At 37.4% G+C, this 27,257-nt stretch overlaps 4 protein-coding genes across 6 annotated transcripts; 3 read left to right on the forward strand and 1 right to left on the reverse strand.

Annotated features, from left to right (window-relative positions):
• Window positions 1-59: 59 nt before the first annotated feature.
• Window positions 60-1,848, forward strand: HVA22F (HVA22-like protein F). The gene is made up of 5 exons (XM_068638702.2): window positions 60-201; window positions 637-663; window positions 827-949; window positions 1,264-1,516; window positions 1,623-1,848. The coding sequence occupies exons 1-5, from the start codon at window positions 155-157 to the stop codon at window positions 1,647-1,649; spliced, it is 477 nt and encodes a 158-aa protein (XP_068494803.1). The 5' UTR covers window positions 60-154; the 3' UTR covers window positions 1,650-1,848.
• A 13,044-nt stretch (window positions 1,849-14,892) lies between these two features.
• On the reverse strand, window positions 14,893-22,066 carry LOC137831148 (ruBisCO large subunit-binding protein subunit beta, chloroplastic). Of its 3 annotated transcripts, none has more exons than XM_068638704.2 (14): window positions 21,694-22,066; window positions 21,503-21,628; window positions 20,870-21,007; window positions 20,535-20,630; window positions 20,123-20,365; window positions 19,669-19,903; window positions 19,138-19,307; window positions 18,938-19,015; window positions 18,760-18,831; window positions 18,575-18,679; window positions 18,306-18,398; window positions 17,524-17,616; window positions 15,888-16,107; window positions 14,893-15,797 (listed from the first exon to the last, which is right to left on the reverse strand). In XM_068638704.2, exons 1-14 carry the CDS (start codon window positions 21,850-21,852, stop codon window positions 15,775-15,777), a joined length of 1,851 nt encoding a protein of 616 aa, XP_068494805.1. In that variant the 5' UTR covers window positions 21,853-22,066; the 3' UTR covers window positions 14,893-15,774. The 3 variants fall into 3 exon arrangements, 2 of the variants coding, with proteins under 2 accessions (XP_068494805.1, XP_090159108.1); XR_016521294.1 differs by having other exon boundaries at window positions 15,490-15,797; window positions 18,760-18,852; window positions 21,694-21,989; XM_090302982.1 differs by lacking the exon at window positions 21,694-22,066 and having other exon boundaries at window positions 21,486-21,628.
• Window positions 14,921-15,614, forward strand: LOC137831149 (GCN5-related N-acetyltransferase 1, chloroplastic). The gene has a single exon (XM_068638707.2). It carries the CDS (start codon window positions 14,921-14,923, stop codon window positions 15,503-15,505), a length of 585 nt encoding a protein of 194 aa, XP_068494808.1. The 3' UTR covers window positions 15,506-15,614.
• Window positions 22,067-23,039: 973 nt separating the features above from the next.
• On the forward strand, window positions 23,040-23,776 carry LOC137831150 (GCN5-related N-acetyltransferase 1, chloroplastic). The gene has a single exon (XM_068638708.2). The coding sequence runs from the start codon at window positions 23,066-23,068 to the stop codon at window positions 23,648-23,650; it is 585 nt and encodes a 194-aa protein (XP_068494809.2). The 5' UTR covers window positions 23,040-23,065; the 3' UTR covers window positions 23,651-23,776.
• The last annotated feature ends 3,481 nt before the right edge of the window (window positions 23,777-27,257 follow it).

A 27,257-nucleotide genomic window follows, 5' to 3' on the forward strand; every position in this document is an offset into this window, starting at 1 on the left:
CAAACATTCTTTGCTTGCATTCTTCACCCTGCTAACACTCCATTATATATACCCTCCAAACTGCTTGCAAATATATCTAATTCTACACTCCAAAGATTTAATCTACACTCCAAATCTGCTCCCAACAAAGGATCTTAATAACAGCTTCTTCATCATGGGCATCCTTGGAACAATGGCAAGACATTTGGACACAATAGTGGGGTAAATGAATCTCTATCACTTTATCATGTATGCAGGTTATCTTTTTTACCAAGACATCAAATTATGTTCTAACCATAAATTTTTCAAACCAAATAATGATATGTAATTTTTTGAATTACATAGCATATTCTTAATGGAGGCTATTTTATGTTAGAAAATAAATCATCATTCTATCATATAATTAATTTCAGAATTTGATGGATAGGAACACAAGGAACTTGTTTTATATTTTTTCCTTCTAATGGGTTTTCCAAGCACATACTATTTCTAGTCTACTGCTCCAATGGCTAACTACAATCATCATGTCTATCTTTCATTGAACTGATACTTTACAAATTTCCCTTTCCATAGTTTCATAAAATTGTGTATATATAATGTAGTCTCATTCTTCTATCAGTAATAAATAACATTCTATTTTTTTTTTCTGTATACCAGGCCTGGAGTGTTGCTCCTTTATCCTTTGTAAGTACATGGACACATAGTAATTTTATCCTCCTAATTGATTCTTAATTGAAACAAGAAGAAAACATATGAATGCACAAATTGATCCATGCACATAATCTGATGTTTGAATTATTATTGGATACAAAAACTAAATGTCTTGTGTTATGAGTAAATGTAATAGATACGCATCAATGAGGGCAATTGAGAGTCCTTCAACCTTGGATGATCAACAGTGGCTAACATATTGGATTTTATACTCCTTCATCACCCTCTTTGAGCTTTCATGCTACAAGATCCTAGCATGGTAGGTGCCTAAAATTCAATTTAATCATAACCAAGAAAGACACAAGTACATATATAATATATAATATTGGGTAAAATGTGTTTTACTTTTCTCAAGATTCTGTCAAAAAAAGTTGTTGTACTTCAAAAATAGTTATTCTTGAGATCCTATCCTATAACACATTTTACTGGCAAGCATGTTTATAATCTCTGAATTTTTCTGAAGTTCTTTCATGAAACTTAATAGAAAGATAGTTATTCTTTTAAGTAGTTGAATTGAATAAGATATGAGAAGAATTGTGAGAGAAATTAACATTTTTATGTATATATGTTTAGGTTTCCACTTTGGCCATACATGAAGCTAGTGTTTTGTCTCTGGCTGGTATTGCCAATGTTCAATGGGGCTGCTTACATATATGAAAACTATGTGAGGCAATATGTCAGGAATATAGGAAGCTTCTATGGAAATTCTAAGTATCGTGAGGACCAAAAGAAGGTTCTTCAGATGATGAGTTTTGATGCAAGGAAAGCTGTTGAACGTTATATAGATACACATGGTTCTGAAGCCTTTGAGAGAGTAGTCAAAGCAGTATGTTATATATAAACTTCTCTTCAACTTTTATATTTCTTTTGATCACATAAATACCCTTTTTACCTTATGAATAATACTGCATGCATTTTGAATTTAATTGCAGGCTGATAGAGAAGCAAGGAGGCACTGAAGATTAATTTGATGCTTCAAAGAATTCACATATCTTGTAATCAATAATTATTGTTGTGCATGGATATATAACAAGGTTTCAGAACCATATAATCAACAGTTTGAGCTTTTCTCACTGAAAATGAAATTCTGTATATAGTTTTCCTTGACATGAGAACTAAGGGGCTTTTATTCATAGATTAGTTTTAATTTTTCTATGTTATTACTGCTATTCTAACAACAATTTGTTCCATTGAAAATTTAACTGCACAAGTCAAGATCACATTTGGGTTTTTACTCAAGAAGTGAAATAGATAAGCAATGCAAAACAACTAACTAACTAGGAAGTCATTTTCTAATATGCCACTTCTGTTCAGTTCATATTTGTTCCCCATTTTGAACATTTACTGGTATCAAACACTTCTGAATCATGCAATTGTTAATGAATTGTTTAAATTTGAGCAATGTAGCAAAATTAATTCTTTAAACTATAAACACACTAGTTAATTTAGTCTATCTTTTTATTAATTAAAAATAAATAAATAAAAAAGAGTATTTAAGGATGTTCTATATGAAACAAGATACTTCATCAACTCCAAAAACCTTCAAGCACATAAAAGCTGACAGCAAAATGTATAAGAAAGGAAAAAACCAGCAACAACACACTGAACATTTATTGGTATCAGTTAATTTAGTCTATGATATAATATAAAAAGGTAAACTTGTTGCTTAACTTTCACAACTGTCATGGCACAGTTTTGATGAATAGTTTGCATACTAAAGTCAACAATGAAGTTGATTGATTGTGATTAAAGTTATGAATCAAATTGATGGATTTTTAGTTTTAGGTAAATAACATATAGATAATTTAAAATTTTAAAAAAGAAATAACTTATTTTATAATTTTGGAACTAAAATGACTGGTAAATATAATTTAAAGATTTAAATTGATGGTTAACTCATTTAAATTTTTGTACACTATTTTAAAGGTATTAATTCACTTAATCAATCTTTTGATTATTAAAATTATTTGACATAATTTTGAATATATAATTTATAAAGAAATTCTCATTAGTACACATATTTGATGTTTTTTTTCCCAATAAATATTAATACTATAAACATTATTCTTCTGCTTAAAAAGTTATCTTAAAAAGTTATCGCACATTCAACTTTTATTCATTTTTCTACAAATTACCAATTTTTTTTATATTATCTATTTTCCTCTTCAAACTTAATCTACCAAGTTAAAAAATAAATTTTAAACTAATAAAAAATATCAACCACAAGGGATGACAATATACTATGTGCGGGTTAGTTAATTTTTTTTATTAATAATAAAAACTATTTTATATATCAATAAGAAAATAATTTTTTAGTTTATAAAATATTTAATTATTTTTTTAAAATTAATTGATATTTAATATTTTGTTTTAATGATTTTTTTAATGTAAATATTAATGTTATGTTTATTTATTTTATTTAAATTTTATTATAAAAAATAAAAACATAAAATGCAATAAAAAGTATGAATTATTAAAATAAAATACATTTATATGTATATTTTTTAATATATTTTTAGGAGATAAAAATATGAGAGAAGAAAATAAAAGTTGCCTTTCATTACTTTCAGAAAAATGTAAGTATAATTTAGAAAAATTGTCATGGATACTCTTAAAATAATTTTTCAATTTTAAAAATGTAACTATCAATTATTATCCAATAATTTTTTTTTAATTTTTAGAGAATAAATAATTTTAGTAAATTAAATTTGAAAATAAAAACTTAAAAATTATATTATATATCAAAGTTATATTGGACTAAAGAATATATCCAACTACTGAGTGTTAAACACTATCCGACTACTCGACAATTCGATATGCCTTACAATTTTGCTACCACATGGTGTAGAGAGTAATTAGTAACATCGTTAATAGTCATTACATAATAAGCATTTACAAACTACAATCAATAGATAATTGGATTCTATTACTCCATTACTATAAATAGATGAACACCTTAAGGTTAAAGGTAATGAAATATGTATCCTAAACTATCTCTTACTCGAACCTTAAATTGACTTGGGTTTCAGAGTATCATTAAAGGTACTCTGCCAAGGAAACTGAGAGGATCGAAAAGACCGAAGAGACCGAGGAGGCCAAGAAGATCGGAGATTCCAAACAATAGGTTGTAGTAGGAATTTCACCCCAACAAGACCACCCAAAAGCTACACCTTGAACCGCTCCCCTTATAAGCTCAAACTCTTCACCACACTCGAGCATTAGAGTCAGTGTACTATCGAGTACTGAGTATCGAGTCTCAAACACTACCCGACTACTCGAGAACCCTAATGGATTCGACTTAACCATTCGTAGATCAGAAAATCCAACTCGATCATTATAAATAGTTAAACATCCTAAAGTTAAAATAATAAAATACCTTAAACCGACTTAGAGACAAAATAATTTAAACAAAATGTTGTAGGAGAAATTCTGTCTCCACATGATATTCCGTATGAAGTTATTGCAAATAAATGAAAATAGATGAAAATCAAATAAAATCCAAACAATGAGAAACAAAAATAATTTTATTAAATCTTAGTAAGAATTATATTCACATTTTACAGAAATATAGATTTACATTTCCCTACTAAGAGCTTCTTATTGATATATTTCTAATGTCTAAATCTTAATAAATCATGATTAAACTTGTACCGGTAGGCACCGAACGACCGAGTGGTTTACATCGAGTAAACCTAATTGTACCGGTAGGCACCGAACGACCTAGTGGTTTACGTCGAGTAAACCTAATTGTACCGGTAGGCACCGAACGACCGAGTGGTTTACATCGAGTAAACCTAATTGTACCGGTAGGCACCGAACGACCTAGTGGTTTACGTCGAGTAAACCTAATTAAATCTAATCAAATCCACTACGATTATTTCGCGTGAAGTGGAAAGCGGTTACGATGACCATTGACTAAGTCGAAGCACGTCCTCTGGACCACTCCCCTAATTTTCAGGACACCATCAAGCACGACCCAAGAACCACTAAACATGTCTCTAACCATCAACTGCCTAACCCAGATGGCCCAGGCCCAGGTCAACCCATTAAAGGAACTTCTGGAAGGAAAAAATGTACGTTTTTTAGATGATCAGAAAATTCTCACTGAGAAAGATCCCTGACTTGAGCGTCGGAGCACAATCGCAGGTACCCCCACCGGCCGACCGAGGCACGCGGAGAAGAAGGAGACTTGAAGAACAGGACAATTAAGAGTAAAGCAGACACCTTGTATCGACGGGGATCAACATTACTCAGTCCCCAATATCCATACAGGTACAATTGGCGCCCACCGTGGGGTCGAGTAATCACTATTCCCAAACCTAGAGGTACCAACACTCAAGGATGGGTTCAACGACGAACAACAACAATGATACTGCCACGGAAGAACATAGGACGATACTCCAAACCCTCCATATTCAGATGTAGGAGTTGCTCCAGAAGGGAGCCATTGATCAACTACGTCAAGATGAAGAGAAGAAAAGACAGGAAGAGGAACGCCAGCGGCATGCAGAAGAGATAGCTCAACTGAAAGAGCAGAACAAAAGATTGATAGAAAGACTCGAGCAATCTGAGCGTGAGGGACATTCACGTGCGCCTTCTCCACCACCACTCCAGTCAGGCACGAAGACAATAGCCCAAACAATAGCCCAAACTATACCTCCCACATCACTCGTTCAGCACACCCATCAGAGTGTAAAGCAGGTAACCCCAAACAGGGTAGCAAACCCGAGAGGCCATCCGTTCACTGATGATATCATAGCCACTCCTCTCCCTGACAAGTGGAGAGGCCTAACGATAAATCTTTACGATGGATCCACAGACCCAGACGAACATCTGAATATATTTAGAACTCAAATGACCCTTTACACAACTGATCGGACGGTGTGGTGTAAAGTCTTCCCCACCTCTCTCAGGGAAGGCCCCCTCGGATGGTTCTCTGATCTTCCACCCAATTCCATTACAAGCTTCGACGCTTTGGAATTGAAATTCACCACACAATATGCCACAAGTAGACCTCATCGGACATCCTCCATGTCCCTCCTGAATGTCAAACAAGAAAGGGGAGAATCATTAAGAACATTCATGAACAGATTTAGCAAAGTGTGTATGAGCATTCGTAACCTTAATCCAGAAATAGCCATGCATCATTTGGTCTCAGCCATACTACCTGGGAGGTTCACTGAAAGTCTTATCAAACGGCCCCCGTGTAATATGGATGAATTAAGAACAAGAGCGACAAAGTTCATGCAGATAGAAGAACACATTGATTATCATCGAAAGACACATGTAGAGAACGCGGACAGAGGCAAAGGGATTCATCCCCCCATAGTTCCGACCGACCGAGATCGCCATCGCCCCAACAGGGGTCCCCGCTTCCACAGCTACACTCCCTTGATTGTACCAAGGGGGAAAGTTCTAGACGAAGCACTACAGATTGAATTGATTCCGGCACTAAAGCAGTCGCAAACCCCTCCTAATGCCGATACCAGTAAACGTTGCCAGTACCATCGTAACTACGGTCACACGACCGAAGGATGCCAAGCACTAAAAGATAAAATTGAAGAGCTTGTCCAGGCCGGTCACCTCCGTAAGTTCGTGAAAGCTACCGTTACTATATCCAGGTCACCCCAGCGTGATCATCATCCCCGAGAACGTGTAGGACGAAGAGACGACCGAACCCGCGACAATCACTATCATTCGAACAGAAGGAAAAGAAGCGAAAGTTCGGTTCGACGAACGAGACCTAAAAGCGAAAGCCCTGAGCGTAGGAGCCGAACTAAACAGAAAGTTCGCGCGGTCATCAATACAATCGCTGGACCGGTATCACTCGGCCAGCTCCCTCAAGAGATTAACTACATTGCCGGTGGTTTTGCAGGTGGAGGATGTTCTAATTCAGCAAGGAAGAAACATTTAAGGGCAATTCAATCCGTTCATACCTCCACACAACGCCGACCGCACATACCACCAATCACTTTCACCGACGATGATTTCACAGCAATTGACCCATCTCAAGATGATCCTATGGTAATAACTGTGGAGATAGACAAATTCGCAATCGCAAAAAGTCTTAGTAGATCAAGGCAGCTCGGTCGACATCCTTTACTGGGAAACATTTAAGAAGATGAAGATCCCAGAGGCGGAGATACAACCCTACAACGAACAGATAGTTGGTTTCTCAGGAGAAAGAGTCGATACGAGAGGATTTATTGATTTATACACTACATTTGGTGACAATTACCTCAGTAAAACCATCAACATACGATACCTACTCGTCAACGCCAACACATCGTACAATATTTTGCTCGGTCGTCCATCTATCAACAGGTTGAAAGCCATTGTCTCAACTCCTCACTTAGCTATGAAGTTCCCCTCGGTCAATGGAGATATAGCAACCGTGCATGTAGATCAGAAGATAGCACGAGAGTGCTATGTAGCTAGCCTGAAGGTGGAGCCGACCCGTAGGCTTTATATCACGTCGGCCGAGCGAACCACAGAGCGAAGAGGCCGGTCGCCAGAAAGACGTTCTAAAGGAAGAGAATCCAGAAGACACTTGGTCGCTTTAGTTGATCTGGATCCTCGACTGGATGATCCCCGGATGGAAGCAGGGGAAGATCTTCAACCCATATTCCTCCGTGACAAAGACCGAAAGACACACATGGGAACGTCTCTCAAACCGGATGACCGAGAGGCGATCGGTAAGACATTAACAAAAAATACTGATCTTTTCGCTTGGACTGCTGCAGACATGCCAGAGGTAAAACCAGATGTAATTACCCATCGGTTGTCTGTCTATAAAGAGGCCAGGCCGATCGCTCAAAAGAAAAGGAAACTAGGTGAAGAACGGCGCAAAGCCGCACGGGAAGAAACAGACAAGCTAGTTCAAGCTGGTTTTATTCAGAAGGCCCACTACACAACGTGGTTAGCCAATGTGGTGATGGTAAAAAAGGCAAATGGAAAATGGAGAATGTGTGTAGATTATACAGACCTTAATAAAGCATGCCCAAAGGACTCGTATCCCTTACCTACAATCGACCGACTGGTCGACGGTGCAGCCGGTCATCAAATCCTCAGTTTCCTTGATGCTTATTCGGGTTATAACCAAATACAAATGTACCATCGTGATCGAGAGAAGACCGCGTTTAGAACGGATTCTGATAATTTCTTCTATGAAGTCATGCCGTTCGGTCTCAAGAATGTCGGAGCCACGTACCAGCGACTTATGGATCACGTATTCCACGACATGATCGGTCGGAACGTGGAGGTATATGTTGACGACATCGTCGTCAAATCAGATTCTTGCGAACAACATATTTCTGACTTAAAAGAAGTTTTCCAAGCCTTGCACCAATACCGCATGCGTTTGAACCCGGAAAAGTGCGCATTCGGCGTGGAAGGTGGGAAGTTCTTAGGCTTCATGCTCACCCATCGGGGCATAGAAGCTAATCCAGAAAAATGCAAGGCAATCACTGAAATGAGAAGTCCCAGCGGACTCAAAGAGATTCAGAGATTAGTCGGTCGTCTTACATCGTTATCTCGGTTCGTACCTAAGCTTGCCGAACGAACGAGACCCATTATAAAACTTTTGAAGAAAACAACTAAGTTTGAATGGACAGATGAATGCGAACAAAATTTCCAACAGCTAAAAACATTTCTGTCATCCCCACTGGTCATCCAGAAATCGAACGCACGAGAACCCATTGTAGTCTACCTCGCTGTCTCCAATGAAGCAGTGAGTTCCGTTCTAGTACAAGAAATTGAAGCGGAACAACAACCGGTATATTTCGTCAGCCGAGTCCTACACGACGCGGAAACCCGATACCAAATGGTCGAAAAAGTTGCCTTAGCTTTAGTCATTACCGCACGACGGATGCGGATGTACTTCCAGAATCACAAGGTTATAGTTAAGACTAACTATCCCATTATGAAGATTCTCACCAAACCTGACCTGGCCGGACAAATGATAGGTTGGGCAGTCGAACTGTCAGAATTCCATATCGAATACCAACCCAGGGGAGCCATCAAGTCCCAAGCCCTTGCTGACTTCACAGCAGAGCTCACTCCCTATCCGACCGAAGAAACTCCCAGATGGACATTATACGTAGATGGGTCATCGAACAGTCGTTCGTCCGGGGCGGGAGTTGTACTTGAAGGACCAGGAGAGATCGTTATCGAACAAGCCATGAAGTTCGAATTTAAAACTTCCAATAATGAGGCCGAGTATGAGGCTATAATCGCAGGTCTACATCTGGCGATCGAGTTAGAGATAACAAGTATAACTTGTAAGAGCGACTCCCGTCTAGTCGTCGGACAACTCACAGGGGAGTATGAGGTGAGGGAAACGTTACTTCAACAATATTTTCATTTTGTGAAAAATCTTGTAGACAGGTTCAAAGAAATCTCATTCCAACACGTACGGAGGGAAAATAACACTCGGGCAGACGCTCTATCAAGATTGGCTACCCTAAAAAAGAAAGGTGTCCACCGATCGGCCATACACGTGACCCTTGCTAAACCAAGTGTCGGTACCGAAGAATGCATGGCGACCGACACGCAACCTAACTGGATGACTCCCATAAAACAATATCTGACCGATGGTGTATGCGATTCACACTTGGAGAAAACAATGAAAATACAAGCCGCCCGATACATACTCATTGGCCAAGATCTTTACAGGAGAGGGTACTCCCGTCCCCTCCTAAAATGCCTTAGTCCAGAACAAGTCACCTATGTGATGACCGAGTTACACGAAGGGATATGCGGAACCCATTCAGGAGCACGGACTATGTCCGCCAAAATTCTAAGAGCTGGATACTACTGGCCGACCGTGCAGGGAGACTGCACCGAGTACGTTCAAAAATGTGTGAAGTGTCAGGAGTTCGGCACCTTATCACACCAAAAACCAGAACACCTGCACTACATCCTATCCCCCTGGCCATTTGTGAAATGGGGAATGGATATTATCGGACCTTTCACACCCGGAAAAGGGCAATGCAAGTTCCTGTTGGTTGGCATAGATTACTTTACCAAATGGATTGAGGCCGAACCATTGACAGCCATCACCGCCCGTAACGTACAGAGCTTTGTATGGAAAAACATTGTCTGCAGGTTCGGCCTACCTCGGATCATTATCACAGACAACGGTCGACAATTCACCGACCGAGGGCTAGCTGAATTCTATGAGAAACTCCATATCAAACATATAACGAGTTCGGTCGAACACCCTCAAACCAACGGTCAGGCGGAAGCAGCCAACAAAGTTATTCTCAATGAGTTAAAAAAGAGACTTGGCCCGTCCAAGGGAAACTGGACTGAAGAATTGTTAGAGGTTCTATGGGCCTATCGCTGTACTCCCCAATCAACGACTCAAGAAACACCTTACAGCCTGACGTACGGCACAGAAGCTATGATTCTGGTCGAAATCGGCGAGCCTTCACTGCGCCGACAGACATTAGACTTAGACTTGAATAAAGAAAGTCTACTGGTCGGCCTCGACCTCATCAATGAATTAAGAGACAAATGCAAGATAAGAGAAGAAGCATGCAAAATACGAGCAGCACGAAGGTATAACTCGAAAGTGAAGCCACGAAGCTATCAGAAGGGAGACTTAGTTTGGCGCATGCGCAGCGACGCTCGGAAGGACGACAAAAAGTTTTCAAGTAACTGGGAAGGACCATTCCGCATTTCCGACGCAGCAACAGGAGGAGCATATTACTTAGAATATTTGTCAGGAAAATCTATACCGAGAACGTGGAATGCCACGCATCTCAAATTCTATTACAGTTGATGAATGAATTTAGTGCACTCTTTCCTCGCTCGGTTGTTTTATCCCTAAGGAGGGTTTTCTGCCGAGAAGGTTTTAACGAGGCACTTTAAATTACCAACCTTGGTCAGAAATTAATATTTAGATTATTAATCAACCGTTCATTCGGTCGGCACATATAACTAAGGTTATCTGAATTATAACTTAAACGTTATCCGAATCAATTAACCGTTCATTCGGTCAGCACATATAACTAAGGTTATCTGAATTATAACTTAAACGTTATCCGAATTAATTAACCGTTCATTCGGTCAGCACATATAACTAAGGTTATCTGAATTATAACTTAAACGTTATCCGAATCAATTAACCGTTCATTCGGTCAGCACATATAACTAAGGTTATCTGAATTATAACTTAAACGTTATCTGAATCAATTAACCGTTCATTCGGTCAGCACATATAACTAAGGTTATATGAATTATAACTTAAACGTTATCTGAATTAATTAACCATTCATACGGTCAGCGTTATCTGAATTAATTAACCGTTCATACGGTCAGCACATATAACTAAGGGTATCTGAATTATAACTTAAAACGTTATCTGAATTAATTAACCGTTCTTTCGGTCAGCACATATAACTAACGTTATCTACCAATTTTGGTCAGAAATTAATATTTCGGTTATTATTAATTAACCGTTTCTTCCGGGCGGAATATATAACCAAGTAATCATTAGTCAGAAGTTAATAATCTATTAACCGTTCGTTCGGTCCGATTAATATACGAAACACCATCAGTGTTATCATTAACCATGTCACTCACCAAATTCTTCATCAAAGTACCCGCCAACCAATCGTTCGGTCATAATCCGCGTGTTAAAAGGAGCATAAAAACAAATTCGATAACAAAAGGTAAAATGGTTCGAAACACATCACAAAGCAGTAAAATTGTCTTTAGCCCACACCCCGGGCTCAGGTAATGGAAATGTCAAACGATGTCAAGGGTATCATCCGGTTGCACCGACTCCTCCGGCTGTATAGTGTCATTTCCACGAGACGTCTCAGCTACAGGATGGATGGTTTGATCATTCTCTTCGGCCTCCTCATCCCCGAGAGGCATCAGACGGCCATCCACAACATCCATGTTCGAGTCATACCGCTCGTCGTCAGACGGTACCCCATGGAAAAAGGCAACCTGACGGACGCCTTGTCTGAAGGATTGTTCATTAATGCTTAGCATGAACCCTTGTAGTTGTTCAACTTGGGCAAGGAGAGATTCCTTCTCAGTAGCTAATTTTTCTTGTTCTTTAATAGCTTCGGCTCGTCCGGCCGTGACCTCATTCAGTGTAACCCTCAAGGTCTCTTGCTCTTCCCTAGCCAACCGAGCATCGTTCCGGGCCTCGTCCACAGCCTTCAGAGCATCCTTCAATGAAACGGTCGATTCACTAAGTTGCGACTTCAATTTGGGAATCGACACCGTCTTCACTCTCTTTAACTCATCCCCGATGGCCCTACCTACCACGGCCGCACGACACTGCAGCTCAACCATTTCTTCAATTAGATCCAAGGTGGGGATGGCTGCTAGGGTATCCTCATCCTCGGGGCGCAAGTCATATTGCATGGTAGGGGCCACCCTGACGGATGACCCCAACATACTAGTAGGACTGCCCGACGAAGATCGAACGTCAATGCGGGGTGCCTTCGCCGGTCGCCCCCTTTTCTTACCTTGAACGGGAGCGGCCACAACTTCGACCGGAACAACCTCCTGCTCGATCGGCCGTGGCACAATCCCAGCGATGGTGGCTATCTTGCTTTTGTTTGCCTGCCTTTTCAAACTGTTCATGTATTTTTTCAAACTTGGATTCATGCTCACAACAATATCTGCAAAATAAACACGAAGGTAAGAAACACTACGCGGCTAATTGAACGATCGAAAGAAGAAAGAGCTCACCATTTAGGTCCGCCCATTGCTTGGACGACCCGTAAAGGGCTATCAGTTCCCGTGTAGGAAGTCTACACGGTAGTTGATTCACAACCATCAAAATTTCTTGGTCGATGGGAGACAAAGATTCCCAAAACCGATGGTCAAGGGAGGTGGGTTTCTCCGTCCAATGGAATGGAAATTTTGTGCTCCCATCGGCATTATAAAATAGGTCCCGACCGTCCGGTTCAACAAACACTTTAAAAAAGTAGTCCTTAAAATTTTTATAAGAAGTAGTAAAAGCGGCAAAACGTACATTCCCCGGACGACTAGACAATGACAACCAACCTACTGGGGTACTCAGGTAGGTGTTGTAGTAGTATAAAAATGATTCGGCGGTCGGCGTGAGGCCAAATATTTTGCAGATAATTCGAAAGGCTTGTAAAATGGCCCACGAATTAGGGTGCAACTGGGTCGGTGCAACATTCAAAATCTTAAGAACGCTCATAGTGAAGTCATCGAAAGGGAAACTTATATGCAAATGGGAAAAGAAAGTACTATACACAAAGAAAAAGTCGTGAGGAGCATTCTCCCGACCGTGACAGACACGGTCGGTCACACCACATATATCAACACTCAGCGCCTCAGTCGGACAATCTAGTGCTAGAAAATTCTTATGAACAGCAAGAAAGCCATCTAAGTCGTCCGAAGACTTCATTTTACTAGGGATCTGAAGGACAGACGGATCAACCCAATCATAGCTTGGGCCGTCCGACGACTGACTCGCACCACTAGAAGCAGTACGGGTCATCGACGAATCTACAACATTCGAAGACTCTACAGAAGAAGGCATGACTAACCTTGAATGAAGAAAATGACACGGACAACAAACTCAGCACTCGGCGATCGAAACAAGCAATGTGAAACTCAGAGCAAGTGAAATTCAAAAACCCTCAAAAGTTCAAATGAAGCAGTATTTATAGGGCGAGAAGTGAGAGAAGAAAACCCCAACACTCGTCCAGCACCGTCAGATCAAACCCAATCCAACGGCTAAGCGCATTCGGCAAATGAAACGACACGAGATCCTCGCCGTTGAAAGCATCACGATGGGACAGCCCCTCGAAGTCGCGACCCTGCCATGCGTCACATCTCTGCCACGCATTTAATAATGCCAGCTAGCGAGCACCAACCCAAAAGTTTCGTGCATCTTATACGACTCTTCGGTCATCCACGCCCTCGAGCCTGGGGGGCTAGTGTACCGGTAGGCACCGAACGACCGAGTGGTTTACATCGAGTAAACCTAATTGTACCGGTAGGCACCGAACGACCTAGTGGTTTACGTCGAGTAAACCTAATTAAATCTAATCAAATCCACTACGATTATTTCGCGTGAAGTGGAAAGCGATTACGATGACCATTGACTAAGTCGAAGCACGTCCTCTGGACCACTCCCCTAATTTTCAGGACACCATCAAGCACGACCCAAGAATCACTAAACATGTCTCTAACCATCAACTGCCTAACCCAGATGGCCCAGGCCCAGGTCAACCCATTAAAGGAACTTCTGGAAGGAAAAAAGGTACGTTTTTTACATGATCAGAAAATTCTCATTGAGAAAGATCGCTGACTTGAGCGTCGGAGCACAATTGCAGGTACCCCCACTGGCCGACCGAGGCACGCGGAGAAGAAGGAGACTTGAAGAACAAGACAATTAAGAGTAAAGCAGACACCTTATATCGTCGTGGATCAACATTACTCAGTCCTCAATATCCATATAGGTACAAAACTCACCTAAGTTTTTATGACTAAAATCATAAAAAGAACTCACAAAAATGTTTCTTCAATAATTCTCTTTCTCTCCCTCATGTTTATTTCGTACCATTGGTATTTATTTTCTTTTTTATTTGTCTCTTTACTCAATAACAAAAACTCTCATCTAACCACCTTATCCATAAATGCTTTCTCTCAGCCACAAACCAGCAAAACCAGCCACACCATAAGAATCCAATAAAATAAAATAATAATAATAATAATAATAATAATAATAATAATAATAATAATAATAGTAATAATAATAAATTATTATTATTATTATTATTATAAAATACCAACCGCTGTATTATTATTTGTTTTATAGAAGTACTAGTTTCTCCGTCATCATTATTTTTAAGATTTTTGAAACGTATTGAAACAAAAAATCCTTCAAATGAGCTTTTATTGTTTTTTAATTTTAAAAAGAATTAGTATTAAGTTTAATATAAAAAACAAAGAATAAAAGATTTGTTTTAAAAATAATTACATGTTAACATTAATGTTCTATTTAATAAACATTTAGTGAAAACTAAACACTGTCTAATTATTTTAATTATTGTTTTATATATTAAAAATGAAATATATCAGTGTAGTGAATAAATGTTTTATCCATTTTAAAATATCAAAATGAATTTATTTTGAAAGTAAAATAGAGAGAGAAGAAGAGAATTCAAAGTCAAAATTTTCATTATAAATTAAATTCAAAGCACTTTTTTATTCTTTCTATAAAAAGATGTTGTTACGTGGCGCCATCTCCGCTCCTCTTCCACGGTGTCTCAATTTCGGCCAAGTCCGGGTGCCAACCCTTCCCCGAAAACTCTCCGTCGCGTCCGCCTCCCCCTACGGCGGCGACTACCCGCTCTCGGTCTCCGACACGGCGCTGGAGTCGCGCGGCTTCTTGTTGCGGCGCGGCGCGGAGGGGCTGGACCTGGAGGAGTTGAACGCGGTGTTCGTGGCGGTTGGGTTCCCACGTCGCGACCCGGAGAAGATCCGCTTGGCGCTGGAGCACACGCAGGCGGTGCTATGGGTGGAGCACAGGAGAACGCAGCGGCCGGTGGCGTTCGCGAGGGCCACCGGAGACGGCGTATTCAACGCCATCATATGGGACGTGGTGGTGGACCCGTCGTTCCAGGGCATCGGGCTCGGAAAGGCCGTGATTGAGAGGCTGGTGAAGGAGCTTCTGGGAAGAGGAATTTCCAATATTGCCCTTTATTCGGAGCCCCGCGTTCTCGGATTCTACCGGCCGTTGGGCTTCATCGCCGATCCCGATGGCATCCGGGGAATGGTTTACTCCAAAAGACAAAACAAAAAAAAATAGGATTTTTATTTTTGTAATTCACTTTTTCCCCTTTTCCATGTACCACAGTCTTCACATTTTTTCTTTGTAAAAGTGCTTCAATATTCAAAATTTCAAAATTCATTACAAATGTGAGGTTTTAGTAACTTCATTGTGGTTCCTAGGATTGATGAATGCCTCTATCTGTACAAAGTATCTGTGCATTGTTTTGCAGTGTTTCTTCATTGCTCACACTGAAGGCTTCCACTCTAAGCAGACACACTGATTCTGAAAGTCTAGAATTTTCCATTTCAGAAGCCCTTTAGTACCAAACCTGAGTCACCAAATTTCAACACAGTCATTACTACCGACAGGGGAAAACATTGTAGCAGAGGAAGTAAACATAATGAAATGATGAAATGACCTTTTGACATAGCAAGATCTTTTGCCACAGCAAGACCTTTTGACATAGGAGGACCTTTTGAAAAGGAACGATCTTTTGATATACCAAGATCTGGGGTAGCCATGGCCTTTCTTGAGGGCAATGTTATGGGCTGCAATACCTTATGCTCAATCACAACAGCATGAGATGTGAGAAATGACTTGGCCACAGAAGCTGAATGTTCTATACAACATCTAACTACCTGCACCAATTTTCAAGATGATATGACAGAGTTGGTCATTGTGTGCTAATCTCAGTGCACCTCCACTGCCAAATTAGCATGGTTCTTCATGGTTTTCACTAATTCACATTCCTGCTTTTGCTCCATTTTGTTTTTCATCTGTTATTAGATACTTTATTTAGTTTGTATAGTTGTTTTTGTTTTAAATTTTAGTTCTTACTCAAGAAAACTTTAGGTTTTAGTTTCCGCAGAAGCATACAAATCAAGTTTTGATCCCTGGTGCAAACACTAGATAGAAACTTCACGGTGCTGTAAGTGCAGTGTGATATATATTTTTTAGAAAGAGTAAAAGCTAAAATGGTGGCAAAATTTAGGGATAAGAAAATAGTTAAATCATTTTCAATAAAATAATAAAATTATTAAAAATTCTAATTAAAATAAATAAATATGAAAATCGTACCGAATTTCTTGATATTATATTAAATAATATTCATATAATTTTAAATTGTAAAATTAATATTTACCTTTTTTTATATTCTTAGTAAAATACATCCATAACTCCTTTAATTTTTAAATAAATATGTTCAGTAAACGATATTCATTTCTTATATGTTAAATTGAATTACTTATTTTATTTTAAAATATCATATTTATTAAAACATAAATAAAAAATTATGAGAATTAAAAATTAAAATTTTAAAACGTAAAAAGTAAAGAATCTTTTATAAAAAAGTTTTAAATAAAATAAGCGAAGTGTTTGTCGTTTTATAAAGATGAGAGTAATTTGTTATGGAAGAATGAAAGAGGTGAATGTTTATTTTTTAAAAATTATGAGAAGCGTGTGATTTTATTAAAAATACAAAGGAGTTAAATTTATATTTTAAATTTACATGTATACAAATATAATTTAGTATTACTTTAAAGGAGTCAAGTGCAATATTAGAATTTGAAATTCTTGAAGTTCTTTTATCTTTCACATTTATATTTCTTTTCTTCATAATCTTGAAATAACTTTATGCTGAACTTTGGCCAACATAAAATACTACTAACTACATTTTTAAATTACTAAATATTATTTAATATTAAAATAAACTTTTATATTTTATGGAAATTGAGTATTTTATTAAAAAAATAATGCTATAAACTTACTTTTTTCCCAAAAAAAAATATTTGAAAACAAATTAGTTAAAATTTAATATATATATATATATATATATATATTTAAACTTTATTGTGTATTGGAACACAAGATAAACAAACATTATATTGATTGGTTGCACATTAAATGAAGTTTTTTAAATTTTTTTTATACTTTTCTCTAATTAGAATTGAAATTTTGTTTTGATAATTTAATTTGACCTTTACTCAAACATTTATTTTGTAGATTCCTAGATATAAAATCTCCATATGTAAAAGGTATCATCAAAATGATCACACCTTTGTTGGATCCATAATCCTAGCCTTCATGAGATCCTCATAACAGTCCTTAGCAGCATTGTAACCAAAATTCATGTTATCTTCCAATAAAACCTGCAAAACATAAGTTGCCTCAAGTTTTCATTTTATTGAATATATTATTTAATAAACTAAAATCTGAAAAAAAAAAAATCTTTTGGGTAATTAAAATTGTTGATAATTGAATTTTTTTAATTGATAAATCAAAGCTGGTTGAACATGGGACAACTGTTAGAAAAGAATTATTCATTTTAGTTTTGAAAATTTGAGTTGCAGCATATTTGACCCTTCCAAAGTGTGAGTTTGTATCCATCAAAATCAAAATAAAGATAAATTTTTTCCAATAGAATGGAAAAAAAATACATTATATTTTTATGAAAGATGAAGATTTTGGAAAAAAAAAAAGATATCACTTGAGTAGGTATTCAAATTTTTAAGATTGATTCAAATGAACCTCAACAAAAAAAATTTTGAGGAAAAATTTGAGGAAGAGGAAGAAAAGGAAACCAAGTTTTTGAAACTTTTGGAATTTATATTAAATATTTTTCATGGGGTCATGAAAGCTGCAATGAATTGGAAAAACAACTTTATTTAGCTTTAGGAGTTTTATAGCTTTTCCACCATTTTTCTTCTTGTAAAATTACAAAGCATGAAAAATCTAAGTGCAAAATTGATGTATCAAGTGATCAGTTTTGCTCTTTTCTACTTCTTTTATGCAATGTTTTTTGTTTATTAACAATATCTTATAGAAATAGTTTTTCAACCTTATTTATGACAACATTGCCATTTACACCAGCATTTTTGGCTATCATTTTTGCAGGATAGCTTAAAGCTCTTCTGAAGATTTCAGCTCCAATCTGTCCATAATACACAAATAAGTTTTCTATATCTTAAACAGCCAATAAAAAGATAAAACTATGAACAAAAACATGACACAAATTGAAGTATTGGTGCATGGATATTTAAAACATGATCTTGGTTAAAGTATAAACTTCAAACATGATACATAAAACATAGTGGAATGGAATGAAACCTTTTGTTCTTCATTGTCTAGAAGCACTTTTATAGCATCCACCTTTTTGGATAGTCTTAAAAGGCTACAACCACCTCCAACTACTACACCTTCATCTATTGCAGCCTGCCATGTTCCAACTAAGAAGGTTAAGCATATAAATGGTGGAAAATCAACTTGTTATTACAGTCATGAAAAGGAAATACCTTGGTTGCGTTTAAAGCATCTTCTATTCTTAGTTGTTTATCCTTCAACTCTACTTGTGTTTGTGCTCCTACCTATGATTTGTATTCAAGTTGCTAAAAGGTATATGAACTATCTTCATGGAAACAGAATTCTTAAATTCCAAAATCTCCAAACAAAATAAGATGAAATTTATGATACCTGAATAATGGCAATGCTCCCTGATAATCTTGCTATCCTTTCATTCAATATCTTTTTTGGAAATTTATCCACTGTATTCTGTGAAATATGAAATAGATGTATAGATTCTCACAGAATATGTTAATCATATATCATGGTACTTTAAACATTTAGCATTGGTGAAGTGTGAGATGGGATGGTTTTGAAAGTTCTATATGCACCTCAACGAGCCTCTTCAGTTGATTAACCCTCTTCTCCACAACTGATCTTGTACTCCCATCAGTAACTATTAAGGTAGAATTCTTTGTTATGACTACCTTTGTAGCAGAACCCAGAACATCCTTGGTTGCCTTTTCTAGGGTGAAACCCATATCTTCTCTTATTACAGTACCTGAAAAACAGCATATGAATTATGAAAAACATGTTTTTGTTGGGAGATTCCAGATCGACTAGTGATAAAGTAAAATTGAGTTAAGTTTAAAGTCTACTTTTTAATATGATATCAAAGTCATTTAAAGTTTATTTGTAGTGAGAGTTTGTTGATCTTATTACGTGAGAGTTTGTTTTGTTGGTCTTATCAGATGATAATACCATCTTAAGGACATTTCATAGTTACAGAATGAACTATAAGTGAAGACTATGCATGTAAAAATGGAACTTCCACCTAATAGAAGTTTTAGTTTCTTGTTGTCTAAACATATGAAGAAGCAAAACATATTGAAGCTTATAAGTCGAAGTATTGGATGTTCTACCTCCAGTCAAGATGGCAATGTCTTCCAAGCAGTGAGTCTTGCGTTCACCAAAGGCTGGAGCCTTAATGGCAGCTACCTTAAGCGCCCCTCGAAGTTTATTTTTGATGACAGGAGCTAGAGCTTCTTGCTCAATGTCCTCTGCAACTATCACAATTGGGTACTTTTCTTTTGCAGAATTGTTTAGTATGTTGATCAACTCCTTCGTGTTTGTGATTTTCTTGTCCACCAAAAGCAACTGCAACCAAATAACTATGCATCATGTAATTATTTAACTTAATTACATATTTTATTACTCATATCATTATTTAATTAAGATTACCACGTTAGAGAAGATATCATAAACTCAACCATGAAGCTTGTTAAATCAAGCTTAAAATACTTTTAAATATTTCATAATCATAAGCACTTTTATACACTGTACAAGTTCTTCCAAACTCCAAAATAATTGTGATACCTTGCAATTGTGGAGTTCCACTGTCATCTTTCTTCTATTGTTGACAAAGTATGGGGACATATATCCGCGATCAAACTGCATTCCCTCCACAATCTCTAAACTATTCTCAGTACTTTTCCCGGTTTCAATTGTCACTACTCCTCTTTTGCCTACCTTATGCAGTGCCTCAGAAATCATGTTTCCAACTGCATAATCATTCCCTGCACTTACTGCCGCAACATCTGCAAGTTCATGATCCTTAACCTGCAAGTACAATCAATGTTGTTAGACTTTGCAACTATAATAGAAACAATTGGCACGAAGAAAAAATCATAATTAAATCAACATCTACAGCCAAATAATTTTATTATGATCCTCAAAATTTTAGCAATTCAGATGTTTTAATTTTTATAAGGAAATGGACTGATCTTACCTCCCTAGACATGAAACTGAGTTCAGAGACAAGTGCGGTTGCTGTCTTCTCAATCCCACGAGCAATTTGAACAGGATTCATTCCAGCAGCAATAACCTAGAGAAAGAAAAAAGGAGCTTCAGAACTCAGAGTTAAGAACACCCCTTTGAAGTTATTGACATGGTGACAAAAGCATGGACTAAAAACTAATCTTTCTTCAATTTTATTTGCATATTTGAAAACATAGGTATATTTCTAATATAGCAATGCATGTCAACTTTTCATATGTGCTAACATGTAATAATTTTGTTCCGATTGATGTAATAGGATACTCATGTTTAGGTGGTTTTGTTTACCTTTGTCCCCTCTCTGATTAAGCCATGAGCAAGAACAACAGATGTAGTTGAGCCATCACCAGCTAGGTCATTGGTTTTAGCACCAGCTTGTCTCACCAATTTAACACCAACATTTTCCAATGGATCTTCCAATTCAATCTTAAGTAACATAGCAAAGAGAAGTTGATCACAAAATCATATTAATAGTAACATGCAAAACACCACCAAATTGGGAAAAAGAATAGGTACATGTTTGATTTTCTTCTTACTTTTTTTGTTTTGTTTTAATTTTTTTTTTAAAACAATTATTTACTGCTCAACAATCAATTTCTCATCAAACATCTATTATATTTTGAAAATTATTTTTAAAAACCAAATATTTTGAAAACAACTGGGAAATGTTTTCTCATTCTCTTCTTGTGTTTTCTTCCAATGCTCTTGTTCAAGTTTGTGGATGACATATAAACAGTATGATCTTCTTATAGCCACCTCTTGTTGTATATTTTAGAAAATGAAGAACTGTTTTTCCAAACAGTAATCAAACAATGCATAAATCTGTCACTTGTCCACAACCTTAAAACGATGAAAGAAAGAACATCAATCAAAGAGAAGAAGCACATGGTTAATGATGAATCACCCAAAAGAAAAAAACACCTCTTTGAGAACAGTTTCTCCATCATTTACTATCTTGGGTGGTCCATACTTATTTGGCAGCACAACATTCCTCCCCTTTGGACCCAATGTAACACCAAGCAGCTCAGCCACCATGTCCACCCCTGCCTGCACCATCACACACCAATTCACTCATATCTTGTGAAGAACCAAAACAAACTATTAATCCTTACCAACAACTTCTTTGTTGCTGAACCATCATGGTTTAAGTAAAGCTCTTTGGCCATAGCTCTTGGGCTTAGAAAAGAAGAAAGTGAGTTTCTGGGCCTGGGAAGTGATGATGGATTGGCAAATGTGAATGAAGAAGATATTGGAGAAGGAGAACATGCCATGGCTTTGAGTATCTTTCAATGGTTGGGATGGTTTGAGGTAAGTAACTAACAGCTATTAGAGGTGTTGAGTGCAATAGGTTGAACTTGAACAATGATAAATTGAAGAAATGTTGAGTTTGGAGAATGTGAGTGGATAAGAGAAATGGTGTAAAGAACAAAAATATCTCACACTTGTATTCTGTGAACAAAATCAAAGGAAAAATATCTTACACTTAATTTTGTCACCATGCAAAAACTATTTCTACTTATTTCGTTTTTTCTTGTATTTTTCATTCTCATTTTTTTGGTTAGTCACTCTTTAATCAACAAAACAAAAACTCGCATCTAACCACCTTATCCAATGCTTTCTCTCAGCCACAAACCAGCCACACCATCAGAATGCAAAAAAATAAAATAATAATAATAATTATCATTTTATTATTATCATCATTATTATTATTATTATTATTATTATTATTATTATTATTATTATTAACCGCTGTATAATTTGTTTTATAGAAATACTAGTTTCACTTTCATCATTATTTTTAAGATTTTTGAAACGTATTGAAACAAAACATCCTTCAAATAAAAAACAGAAAACAAATGTGTATTTTCGAACTTTTTTTTCTTCAAAACAATAATATATCAAATATGATAATTTACCAATAAAATGATATCTTATTTTAATGAACTTAAGGTAAAAATAAAATAAAAAATATAATTTCATCTATTAATTTACCCATACGTTTTTTAAAAACAAAAAACATTAATTAATATACTTTCATCTATTTATTTACCCTAAGATTTTTAAAAACAAATTCAAGACAGAAATAGAAAATTATTAAAGCATATTATTTTAGCAAGTTAGAATAGTTTTAAAATATGATTTAAGCTAGATTTTTTTTGTTTTTTTAATTTAAAAAATAATCAGTATTAAGTTTAATATAAAAACAAAGAATAAAAGTTTTCTTTTAAAAATAATTACATGTTAACATTAATTTACTGTTTAATAAAAATTTACTGAAAACTAAACACTGTCTAATTATTTTAATTATTGTTTTATATATTAAAAATGAAATATATAGTGTAGTGAATCATTTTTTTTTTCCATTTTAAAATATCAAAATGAATTTAGTTTGAAAGTAAAATTGAGAGAGAAGAAGAGAATTCAAAGTCAAAATTTTCATCATAAATTAAATTCAAAGCACTTTTTCATTCTTTCTATAAAAAGATGTTGTTACGTGGCGCCATCTCCGTTCCTCTTCCACGGTGTCTCAATTTCCGCCAAGTCCGGGTGCCAACCCTTCCCCGAAAACTCTCCGTGGCGTCCTCCTCCCCCTACGGCGGTGACTACCCGCTCTCGGTCTCCGACGCGGCGCTGGAGTCGCGCGGCTTCTTGTTGCGGCGCGGCGTGGAGGGGCTGGACCTGGAGGAGCTGAACGCGGTGTTCGTGGCGGTTGGGTTCCCACGTCGGGACCCGGAGAAGATCCGCCTGGCGCTGGAGCACACGCAGGCGGTGCTATGGGTGGAGCACAGGAGAACGCAGCGGCCGGTGGCGTTCGCGAGGGCCACCGGAGACGGCGTATTCAACGCCATCATATGGGACGTGGTGGTGGACCCGTCGTTCCAGGGCATCGGGCTCGGCAAGGCCGTGATCGAGAGGCTGGTGAAGGAGCTTCTGGGAAGAGGAATTTCCAATATTGCCCTTTATTCGGAGCCCCGCGTTCTCGGATTCTACCGGCCGTTGGGCTTCATTGCCGATCCCGATGGCATCTGGGGAATGGTTTACTCCAAAAGACAAAACAAAAAAAAATAGGATTTTTATTTTTGTAATTCACTTGTCTTTCAACAAGCTTTTTCCCCTTTTCCATGAATCACAGTCTTTCACATTTTTTCTTTGTAAAAGTGCTTCAATATTCAAAATTTCAAAATTCATTACAAATGTGAGGTTTTAGTAACTTCATTGTGGTTCCTAGGATTGATGAATGCCTTTATCTGTACAAAGTATCTGTGCATTGATTAGCAGTGTTTGTTCATTGCTCATACTGAAGGCTTCCACTCTAAGCAAAACCATGATTCTGAAAGTCTACAATTTTCCATTTCAGAAGCCCTCTGGTGGCAAACCAGAGTCATTATGTTAGGACAAATAAGGAAGGGAGTTGGAAGCTATATTATAAGAAAAATGTAAAGAATAAATGGTAAAGAATAAGGTAGCGGTTAATTGTTAGGCAGGGTTGGTCCGGGTTAGTAAAGGGTTACGTTTTTTTAGTACAGTTTTGTAAATAGGAAAAGTTTCGTGAAAAAGGAATAATCAGTTTTTTTTTTTGATGTTTTGAGTGTAAAGTGTAGTAGCAATAATACAATGGTCATGTAGTTATGTAGTAGTTTTTCTATGCTCTTGGTTTATCTCTGGTGTGTTTTCTTGCTTTGTAACAAATGGGTCTGACTTGTCGGATCCAAAAGAAAATTCAAGAAAAGGAAGTGAGGATGAAATAGAGGATAGTGGCGTTAGAAAGAGCAAACAACGAACATGTATGTGTCTAATTTCAGTAATATTTCATATTAAATATAAGTACTTATGAGGATTTATTGTTAATTTACATATAAAATAATTCTTAATTTTTGAATTTATACCATTTTACATTTTTTATGAGCTTTATTTGAATAAGAGCATTTTATTCTCAAATTTGGTGTTAATTGTAGATTTTTAGGGAGGATTGAAGATTAAGAGTAAAAGAGAATAATTTGAGCTAAAAAGAGAAAACTGGAAGGTCCAGAATGGAAAATGATGCAAGAAAGATTGAGTCTTTCTTATGTTTTATCACTTAGCCCATTAGCGTGACATAGGAAGCCACCTAACCCTAGAAAATTAGGATAAATAAGGGGCTAGAGGTTCAACCCTAGTGTGCCAGATTGAGAGGAAAACACCATATAGTGAATCGTGACCCAATTGGGAGAATGGAAGGTGCTAGTAGAAGTATGCATGACTAATTCTACCTTTGGGATTGAGAGTTTGCTCAAACTCTTATGTATTGAGGTGATATCTTATATATTAATATTCAGTTCTTGATTGATTATTAGTATTGATGTTTTACTTTTAACTTTCTGTGACAAATTGAGAATCTTAAATCTGACCGGGAGGTATTTTTAGGGTTCGGACCTGAACAACAATACTTAACATATTTGGGTGCTAAGGATAGACTTGAAATGTTAATTGCCATTAACGTATAAGTGTGATTCTAAGTTGCTTTTATAAATATGCGAGGGATCGATATTTAAGAAACATTTTTAAGGATTTTATATGCGAGGATCGATATAAATGTATTTTCTACGGGCATCAATTTCAATCAAAGAACTCAATATTAACATGCTAATCAAAACACATGAGAGTGAGAGAGATGAAACCTAATCCCTATATTTCCAATTGAAGCAACTAATTCTTTGTTTGTTTTCTTATTGATCACTGCCAACACAATCACTTCAAAAACTCTTTTTATTGTTCTGTTGTTATATTTAACGAATATTGTACTTGATAATTCACTGTTCCTTGTGGGATCGATATCCGTCCTTAGGGATAATTATTACTTCTGACAAACGCGGTGCACTTGCCGTAGAGAGTCATCAGGAGGTTAATGGTGGAGATGAAGACAAACATTATTGGGATAAAGGAGAGCATTTTGGACATAAAAGAATTGTTGTGGGACCTCAAGAAGGGAGATAAAGTGCCCGATAGAGGTGAAAGCTCGATGAATGGGCAAGAAAGAAGGGAAGACCGCTCCAGACAAAGGAACAAATCAGATATGGAAGAGGAAGGGGACTGGAAACCCTAGACTAGGAGGGTGGAGTTACCTAGTTTTGAGGGTGCGGATCTGTAGGATGGTTCGCCAGAGCTGAGAAGTTTTTCAAGTGTAGAGTGTCTCAGTTCGAGAAAGGTTGCAACTAGCTTTTATCGGCATGGAGGGCAGTGTCAATTCGTGGTTCACTTTTTGGAGAAAGACTCCAAGAACCATTATTGGGAAGAATTTTCCATGGCATTGAACTGGAGGTTTAGCGGAAAGGAGAGGTGTTCCATTTTTTAGAAGCTGGCCAAACTCAAACTGAATGGGAGAGTGGAGGAATGCATTCGAGAATTTGAGGGGCTAGTGTCACAGGCGCAATAGAGAGGGGAGGAGAAATTGTTGAATATTTCTTCGTTGGATTACACCCCAAGATTTAGAATCAGATCAAACCTCACGATCCAAAAGAGGTGATGAGAGCAATGAAGATTGCTCTTGATGTAGAAAAGGCTTTCAAGGAAGAAAAGGGGGGGAACAATGGGTACAAAAGTATGGTTTCATTTGGGTGTTCGGGAATAACAGGTTGTACTGAACTGTATAGGGGAAACAATGGGCGATGACGTCTAGTGTGGCTAGCAATGCGAGGAAGGAGACTACTTCCGCTAACAGAGAGTTTCGACCAAGAGAAGGATCAAGGAACAAGGGTTCCAGGACACTCCTTTATTCAGAGTATGTGAGACGAAGGGAAGAAGGAAGATGCTTCCACTGTGGAGGGGCGTACAATCCAGAGCATCGCTGTCAAAAGAAGAATTTGAGGGTAATTATTTGTGCAGAAGATGAGGGAGGGCCAATGGAGGAGAATTAGGGGTTGCTGGGGCAGATTGAGGAAAATGTAGACAAGGAAGAAGAGGAGAGGGAGTATCAATAAATGGATTTATCCCTTTTTTCTGCTGGGGGACTAACATAACCTCATACCATGAAGTTACATGGGACTGTGAAGGGTAGATCAACAATGGTGTTAATTGATAGTGGGGCTAGTCACAACTTTATCTCCGCAACACTGGTCAATCAATTGGGATTACATGTGGAACACACACCTACGTATAGTGTGAGGCTAAGGGATGACCATAAAAAGATAGTAAGCGGGTGTTGTCTTGAGGTAGAGGTACAACTGGGAAACTATATGGTCAGGGAGACCTTCTTCCTATTTGAGTTACGGGGGTTGACGAGATATTGGGGGCGGCGTTGTTGGCAACTTTGGGGGAAGTGAAAGTAAATTGGAGGAAGTTGACCATGAATTTCTGCATGGAAGGTAAAAAGGTGCACATTAGAGGAGACCACGGGTTAGCTAGAACGTTGGTAACTCTGGAAGCACTAAAAAAGAGGGAAGGAGGTCGAGGCAGTGTCCTTTGTACGGGGGATGGAAAACGTTGACTAGTCAAGCCCAAATCAGTCCTCGATTCACCAGGAGCTCCCTAGTTTGACGTTGTCAGAAGTAGCGGATTTGGAGGAGATTTTGAAGGAGTATGAATGGGTTTTTTGAAGAACTCAAACAACTACCTCCCAACAGGGAAATTGACCATAAAATTCCCATTAAAGCAGGGGGAAATCCTATAAATGTAAGACCATACAAATACCCCCATCTAC

Source organism: Phaseolus vulgaris, chromosome 6, assembly GCF_051622355.1.
Source record: "Phaseolus vulgaris cultivar YP4 chromosome 6, ASM5162235v1, whole genome shotgun sequence".
In the NCBI taxonomy this organism is placed as follows: domain Eukaryota; kingdom Viridiplantae; phylum Streptophyta; class Magnoliopsida; order Fabales; family Fabaceae; genus Phaseolus; species Phaseolus vulgaris.